Genomic DNA, 9,132 nt, shown 5'->3' on the forward strand with positions numbered 1-9,132 from the left:
TAATAACAGAATACAATTAACTTTTAAAATTCATGTCATGGACAGTTTTAATAATAGTAACTCATGAAAGTATTTCACATCTCGGCTAATAAATTGGTTCTAATTCTACTTAAAAATGCAACGTTAAAATTCTTCATATACTAAATTGATTCTTCAAATTTTATTTCTGTCTTATGATATTTCCATTCCATTCACACAGATATACTATTCAAATTTACCAACAGTTCAGCTACCATAGTTGAAATGATCTGTAAATCCTGGGATAAAATAGTACGTTAGGACGAGTTATAAGATTTTGCGAAAAGGTAGGTACCTAATATCCATCAAGAACGCAACAATTATTGAAAAGTTGTACAGTGCATCCCATTTTGGGTGAGACAGCCAGGTTTCTCGCTTGTTATTTAAGATAGAGCCTTGCGGTTTTCACGTTCCTTTCCTACTTTTTCGTGAAACTCAAGTTGGTCTAATCAGATTTTGCATAACTGTTTCCGTTCAAGAGATACAGGGTGATTTTGGAAATTGATACTTTTCGGACCCCTCTTTTTTCTCCGAAGTTATTAGAAATAATGCTGAGGTAAAAACTACGTCTGTATCAGAATTCTGCGTAGAATCGAGTGGCGTACTCAATATTTTTTTTCGGAGTATGGTTTTGAAAATTCGACACAAACCTATATTTTTTTTAATGGAACACCATGTATATCATTACTTCGTTGAATTCGTTATTTTTTCCCTTCAAAATGATGTATGATACTATGTAGGTAGGATGTTCAAAAATGTTAAAAAAACACTAAAATATCAAATAATGATGATTTTTTGTTAATGGGCAATGGAGTTCCCATATAAAAGAAGAATCAATAATAATAACAATAATTCATAGCGATGACAGCTAGTTCAGATTGGTTTTTTTCCCTCCAATGCCTACTTAATAATAATATAATAATAATAAGAGAGTTTATTCATGAAAATACATTCAATAAACTCTAAACTTGACTTGATAAAACAATGCTCCCAAATGTATAGTAGCCATAATAACAACAAGGATGTTTGTATCATCAATGACCTACTAGTTTTAAAAATCGAAAGTAATAATCCTCTTATTGAGACATGGAAAATTCATGGCCCATTGACAAAAAATCATCATTATTTGATGTTTTAGTGTTTTTTTAACATTTTTGAACATCCTACCTACATAGTATCATACATTATTTTGAAGGGAAAAAAATAACGAATTCAACGAAGTAATGATATACATGATGTTCCATTAAAAAAAATATAGGTTTGTGTTGAATCTTCAAAACCATACCCCGAAAAAAAAAATTGAGTACGCCACTGGATTCTACGCAGAATTCTGATTCAGACGTTGTTTTTACCTCAGCATTATTTCTAATAACTTCGGAGATAAAGGAGGGGTCCGAAAAGTATCAATTTCCAAAATCACTCTGTATCTCTTGTACGGAAACAGTTATGCAAAATCTGATTAGACCAACTTGAGTTTCACGAAAAAGTAGGACAGGAACGTGTACACCGCAAGGCTCTATCTTAAATAACAAGCGAGAAACCTGGCTGTCTCACCCAAAATGGGAAGCACTGTACATTGGAGACCACGAAAACATAAGCGAAGTGTAGGAAGACCACCAAAACGCTGGTTAGATGACATTAAATCGAAGATCGAACGATGTTGGCACCAGTTGGCTCAAGATAGAGAAAACTGGAAAACTCAAGGAGAGGCCTATGTCCAGGAGTGGATGCAGACGGGCTGTTGAAGAAGAAGCGTCACATCTAAACATTTTACTTAATTCTCCCATTTCGTCTATTCTCCATCAATCTTTGGATTCAAGTAGATTTCAAATCACCTTTTCTGAAGGAGAATAATCGTTTTTTGCCGCTTGTATAAATTTTCCATTTGATGAATGGATCAAGTCATTTTTGTGTCCAATTTCAGTTTATTTATTTTAAACTTTTATCAACGACGCAACGAGCAGCATCCTCACGACATAGAGCAGCATCAGTTTGAGAGCTTATGGTGACGAAGAATCTTGAAGCTCAATTTTGTTAATAATTATATTGAGAAAAAGGAGGATTCTGATTAAATATAGGAGAGGTCATTCCAACAAAATTAAGTGAAGATAACCACCATTATATGCAGACTACACGAAATAATAGTAGATAATAAGTAAGAACTTTCACTTGAACATCATGGGGAAGAACTGGCTAGGATAAGGCGAAAGGGCATATAATGCCAACAAATGGCAGAAACTAACACATACATACACACCTACGAAGCAATCAGAATATTAATAATTTATGAAAAAGAATGAGAAAGTATCATTCCAAGCATCTACTGAGAAAAAGTGATACTATGAAATATTTTCCAAATCCATTTGAATGTTCAATATGGATTTGTATATCAAACAATCTAATATCTAATCATTCGAATTTTTTAATACCCCAAAAAAATATATCATGCATGTAAAGAAATTCATCACAATAACCAAAACTGAAATTATCGATTTCGGACCTACTATACCCCACCCCATTAGACATAAATCTATATATAATCACTTTCATTAGGAAAAAAATTACACAATCAATCAATAATTGAAATTAATTTCAAGTCACACAACTCACAACATGGCGTCAGACACTTTTATCAACCTCAAAGCATTACTCTCTGAAACGGGCGTTTGGTTTGAAATGGTAATTAAATGCTGAAAAGATTCTGTTCAATAAAACTAGCCAAATGGGCTATAAATTAAGAAACAATTGACGCATGGAAGAATATCTGATATGTAATTCAGCATTCCCAGCTGCATCAAGGATAACTCAAGCATTTTTGCTTAGAATAGCTTCAGCCAGCATTGTGGATGAGCATAATGAAATATAAATGGGTACCTACATTCGATTAGAAGCGAATAAAATAACACAATGGTGTCAGGTATAATCAATAGAAACAATAACTTAGATTCGGTATGATACGATTTTATTGAGAGTTCATCGATTCGTCATTCTCTAAGTTTTTATTGACGTAGCTCGTGGGTTGTTAGTTCTGGCTTAAAGTTCAGATTCGAAATTTTCTCGGGTATATTAAATTTTCACAGAAAATTACGCTGAAACGTCTTTAGAATAACTGATACAGATTTATGATTGTTTTGGTTTTCACTTGTGTTAGAGCCCATTCATTCTACATCGCAACACCGCTGACCCAAGCGAGACGTCGATGCTAGCGAGGAGACGAGAGGAGGGAAGAAAGCATGCATCGACAAGAACCGCGGCTGCGGCTATTAAGGCATTCGTCTAATATACTCTCTAACGTAAACATGTACACAGCTTTCACGTTAAAATAAACGTAATTATTCCATATTTGTTTTTTTTTAATAATACAAATAATTCAGAAAAAGTGGTGTTGTATTCACATATATAACATACACAACAAACATATGGTCCTTCGAGCCGGATGACATTTCCATTGAAAACAGTGGAAATTTGTTGAAAACACCTGCACCTGATACATCGTAAGATCCTGTTCAGCCGCTGCGGCCATCTTCACAGTCAAGACACTTGATCAACCCCTCGACCGGAGGCAGCTACATATACTTTCGCTTCGACATCGTCTACAACAGAAGTCGTTCACACAACTGGTTGAAATTCTTGGAAAAAAGGTCAGTGCGCAATCCTTTTCTATACCAATCCTTTGAAAAATACAAGCAGGATTTTATTTGACTCTTTGTTGTGCACATTTTAATTATCGCTTTACAATTCTCAATTTACTATGTCAAACCCTAAACAAAAGAGAACAGCCGCTAAAGGCGCCCTTACACGTTTCACGACTTACTTCAATAACATTAAATCGCTCACACCCGATCAAATAAATATCTGTGAACTGCAAATCAGGTTAAATGCAGCTGAAAAGTTGATACATGATTTCAATAATGCTCAGTCGGAAATAGAATCCGCGGATCAACAATATGACGATAACATAGATACATTACACGCTACAGAACGTGAAACTTTCGAAAATCTCTTTTATACAGTCACAGCAAATGCTACGAAATTCATATTTGATTGCAATAACGATCAAAATTCAGCTAAGGCGTGTACCTCCAATCAAATTTCTACCAACGACATAAAATTACCTTCACTCAATTTACCTAGCTTTGATGGAGCATACGACCAATGGCTTTTTTTTCGGGATACTTTTATTTCAATAATTCACCAGAACTCTTCCTTGTCAAACATTCAAAAATTTCATTATCTGCGCCTTTCTTTGAAGGGTACTGCCGCAGAAACGATCAAAGCCTTAGAAATATCTGCTAATAACTATGATGTTGCCTGGAAACTCATCACTGAACGTTTTGAGAACAAACAGATTTTAGTAAATAATCACATAAAGCATCTTTTCAATTTGCCTAACATTTTGAGAGAATCTAATCAAGGGCTTAGACAACTTTTAGATGGATTGCAAAAACACTTAAGAGCACTTGAAGCACTTAAACTTCCCATTGATAAATGGGATGCATTAATAATTTACCTAATATCGATAAAATTAGATCACGCTTCCAGGCGTGAATGGGAGCTATACAACAATTCGCCAAACTTACCGTCACTCAGTGAATTCATTGATTTCCTAAAGGGTCGCTGTAGATTTTTGGAATCTCTTGAGTTGAATAATGAAAATATGCAGCATAAGGTCCATAATAAACAACACACTAATATGAACGTAAAAACATCCAGATCGTTTGTGACCACTCATAATCATTCCTGTTCATTTTGCAAAAACGATCACCTAATTTACGCTTGTCCCGAATTCTTGAAATTAGAATCCACTTCGAGATTGAATGAGACCAAACGATTGAGATTGTGTGTAAATTGTCTACGAGTGGGGCATTTAACAAGAGAGTGCAGATCTGCTGGTTGTCGAAAATGCAACAAACCTCACCACACTCTTCTTCACTTTAACAATAGAGCAGACACTTCAACATCATCTGCATCTACACAACGCTCTTCCAATTCTGAAATTCAATCTACTGCATCTAGTTCACAACAAAATACTTCCGTGAATAACTCTGAAATAGCTCTCACATCCACGAATACCTATATGAAACCCATTGTTCTACTTTCCACAGCACTTGTCGAAATCTTAGACAAACATGGTAATCCACATGACTGCAAGGTTCTGCTCGACTCTGGATCACAGAGTAACTTTATATCCGAAAGAATATGCAAAATACTAGGTTTACAAATGAATAAAATTAATTTCTCTATCTCTGGAATCAACCAAGTCAAGTCCAACATCAACTACACGACATTTGCAAACATTCACTCCAAAACAAACGATTATCAAACAACACTACCATGCTTCGTTCTCTCAAATATTGCTGGTAATTTGCCTTCCTTCACATTCAATAAAAATATTGTGAAACTCCCGCAAAATATTACTTTAGCTGATCCAAATTTCCATGAATCCACCCCTGTTGATTTACTAATAGGAGCTGAAATCTTCTGGGAACTTGTCAGTATTGGTCAAATAAAACTTGGCAATGGCCAACCAATTCTCCAAAAAACCAAACTAGGTTGGATTCTTTCGGGACCAATTCAAACGAAAAAGCAAACAAATCCTGAATATCAGTGTAACCTCAGTATTAATACCCTCGAATTGAACGAACAACTCTGCAAGTTTTGGGAGATTGAACAATGTCCGGAAGTGAAGTACGTTTCCGAAGAGGAGAATGCTTGCGAAACTCACTTTAAACAAAACATAACTCACAGACCTGATGGACATTTTTCAGTATCTCTTCCCCTAAAAGAATCACCTGTAAAACTGGGCGATTCAAAGACATCTTCTACCAACAGATTTCTTGCCCTGGAACGAAAACTACTTAAAAATCCAGAATTACAGGCCCAATATCATGATTTTATCAAAGAATATCTTACATTGAATCACATGTCTCTAACTGACAATCAAACGGACGAATCTGGTTTTTTCCTTCCCCACCATTGTGTCCTGAAAGACAACAGCTCTACCACAAAGCTACGTGTTGTCTTCGATGGCAGTGCAAAATCCTCTTCTGGTCTGTCCCTCAATGACATTTTGATGGTAGGTCCAACCATACAGGACGACTTATTCTCAATAGTTCTACGATTCAGAAGACATAAATTCGTTCTTAGTGCCGACATAACCAAGATGTATCGGCAGGTCTACATCAACCCCGAACATCGTTTTCTGCAAAAAATTCTTTGGCGTTTCAATCCAAATGAGAAAATCTCAACCTTTACTCTCAACACTGCTACTTACGGAACTGCCTGTGCAGCTTTTCTGTCTATTCGATGCCTACATGAAGTAGCGTATCTTCATCAAGTTGAATTTCCGAAAATTGCTTCAATCATACTGCAGGATTTTTATGTAGATGATCTACTTACTGGAAGTGATTCACTCGAAGAACTTCTTTACATAAAACGAATTTTATCCAATCTTCTTGAACAGCACGGTTTTACCTTGAGAAAATGGGTATCAAACTTTCAAGAAATACAATCACAGGAAGACTTTCTACTCACCATCGGCAGTAGAGAACAAAATAAAACCTTAGGCTTACTATGGAACTCTTCCTCTGATGTTTTAACCTATACTATCTCCAGTAATCATTTTACCGAAAAAATCACAAAACGTCAAATACTGTCATCCATTTGCCAAATTTTCGACCCACTCGGGCTTCTCTCACCTGCTACGATTGTTGCCAAGATCATCTTGCAACAACTGTGGAAATTGAACATCTCTTGGGATGAAAGCATTCCCATGGATCTACATTCGAAATGGCTATCCTATCGTTCACATCTCAACAAACTGAATGAGATTAAATTCCCTCGACATATTCAATGCAGCGATTCTACTTCGATAGAATTACACGGTTTCTGTGACGCCTCAGAAGCTGCATATGGGGCATGTGTATTCATTCGTTCTATTGATGCTTTCGGCAATTATACTTGCAACATTCTTTGTGCAAAAACGAGAGTTGCACCTTTAAAACAAATCACAATACCCAAACTGGAGCTTTGTGGAGCCACACTGTTGTCTGATCTCATGAACAAGGTGAAGGACTCAATCAAAATATCATTCAATAAAACATACTATTGGAGCGACTCCACAATCGTATTAGCTTGGATAAGATCTTCTCCGAGTTTATTGAAAACCTTTGTTGCCAACAGAGTAGCTCAAATTCAGAATTTAACCGATCCCGATTGTTGGAATTACATAAACACCTCAGAAAATCCCGCAGACTTACTGTCACGAGGAGTACCCCCTACAAAACTCATTAATTCCAGTCTTTGGTTTCATGGTCCCAAGTGGCTTGTCCACTCGGACAGCGATTGGCCAATGAATGAACTTTCAATCCCTACACCAAATGATCTTCCCGAAATGAAACATATAAAGACTTTTCTCAGTATCGATCAAAACTTCCTGGAAAATATCGGCAGATTTTCATCCTTCTTGAAATTACAAAGGACATTCGCCTGGATAGTTCGTTTTAAAAATAACCTCAAGACTGAACCCAATTCCAGAAAACTTGGTGTTTTAATGCCTTCAGAACTCCAAGAATCCTCGAATCTATTGATACGCATTGTCCAAAGGCACGCTTTCCCTCGAGATCATAATGCTCTTTCCAAGGGACACAACGTCAATTACAAAGGTAATCTCGCAAGTCTGAACCCATTCTTGGACAGTGAACAAATCATCAGAGTTGGTGGTAGAATACAAAATTCGGACTTCCCCTTCCGCAAAAAACACCCAGCCGTGCTACCAGCCAACAATCATTTCACGACTCTTTTAGCTCGACATGAACATATTCGCCTATTGCATGCCGGTCCACAGCTATTATTAGCATCTCTAAGAGAAAGATACTGGCCAATCTCTGGTCGAAATCTCGTAAGGAAAGTCGTACACGAATGTACACGATGTTTTCGCTTCCAAGCGAAACCCGAACAATATCTTATGGGCAATCTTCCCAAAGAACGAGTTTCGCCATCGCGTCCATTCTCGATATCTGGCATTGACTATGCAGGTCCATTTTCAATCAGAGACAGAAAAACAAAAAATTATAAAACTACGAAGGCTTATATAGCTCTTTTTGTATGTCTCAGTGTTAAGGCAATTCATCTAGAGGTTGTGAGTGATCTAACCTCCGAATGTTTTTTAGCTGCTTTGAGGAGATTTTTTGCGAGACGTGGAAAATCGGCTACCTTATTTTCAGATAATGGCACTACATTTGTAGGGGCGAATAATGAAATAAAAAACTTCTTTAAACATAATAGTGAAATCATTGCAAACAATTTAACCTCTGATGGAATTTGCTGGAACTTCATTCCGGCAAAGGCACCCCACTTTGGTGGTATTTGGGAGGCTGGTGTAAAATCAGTGAAACATCATCTATATAGGGTGATGGGAGATTCAAAATTAACCTACGAAGAATTTTCTACGGTATTATGTCAAATAGAATCTTGCTTGAATTCCCGCCCACTTTATCCTCTTTCTAATGACCCAAATGATACATTACCTCTCACCCCTGCGCATTTCTTAATTGGTGGATCTTTAAACACCATACCTGACCACAATTTGCTAGATACGAAAATGAATCGTCTCTCACGATTCCAAAGATGCCAGCAAATTCTGCAACACTTCTGGACCAAATGGAAAAATGAATACATATCCAGCTTGCAACAGCGTACGAAATGGAAGGAGCGCTGTAATGATTTGCTGAAGATTGGTGTTCTCGTACTGTGCAAGGAAGATGGGCTTCCCCCTCTAAAATGGAGAATTGGGAGAGTCATCGAGATCCATCCGGGAAAAGACAACATCATCCGAGCCGTCACCATCAAAACCGCCACTGGTATCTTCAAACGACCAGCGGTGAAACTGTGTGTCCTACCAAATCAAGAATAGCCTTATTTAAAGCCTGGAGGCTTTCAAGGGGGGCGGTATATGTTAGAGCCCATTCATTCTACATCGCAACACCGCTGACCCAAGCGAGACGTCGATGCTAGCGAGGAGACGAGAGGAGGGAAGAAAGCATGCATCGACAAGAACCGCGGCTGCGGCTATTAAGGCATTCGTCTAATATACTCTCTAACGTAAACATGTAC

The 9,132-nt window shown here is 37.2% G+C and overlaps 1 protein-coding gene across 1 annotated transcript; it reads left to right on the top strand.

Moving 5' to 3' along the window:
- The first annotated feature begins 3,769 nt into the window (after window positions 1–3,769).
- Window positions 3,770–8,932, top strand: LOC123673366. The gene has a single exon (XM_045607851.1). It carries the CDS (start codon window positions 3,770–3,772, stop codon window positions 8,930–8,932), a length of 5,163 nt encoding a protein of 1,720 aa, XP_045463807.1.
- The last annotated feature ends 200 nt before the right edge of the window (window positions 8,933–9,132 follow it).

This window comes from Harmonia axyridis, chromosome 2 (genome assembly GCF_914767665.1).
Source record: "Harmonia axyridis chromosome 2, icHarAxyr1.1, whole genome shotgun sequence".
Lineage (NCBI taxonomy): Eukaryota > Metazoa > Arthropoda > Insecta > Coleoptera > Coccinellidae > Harmonia > Harmonia axyridis.

Coding starts and splice junctions, on each gene's coding strand:
- LOC123673366 (XM_045607851.1), top strand. CDS start 3,770: ATGTCAAACCCTAAACAAAAGAGAACAGCCGCTAAAGGCGCCCTTACA.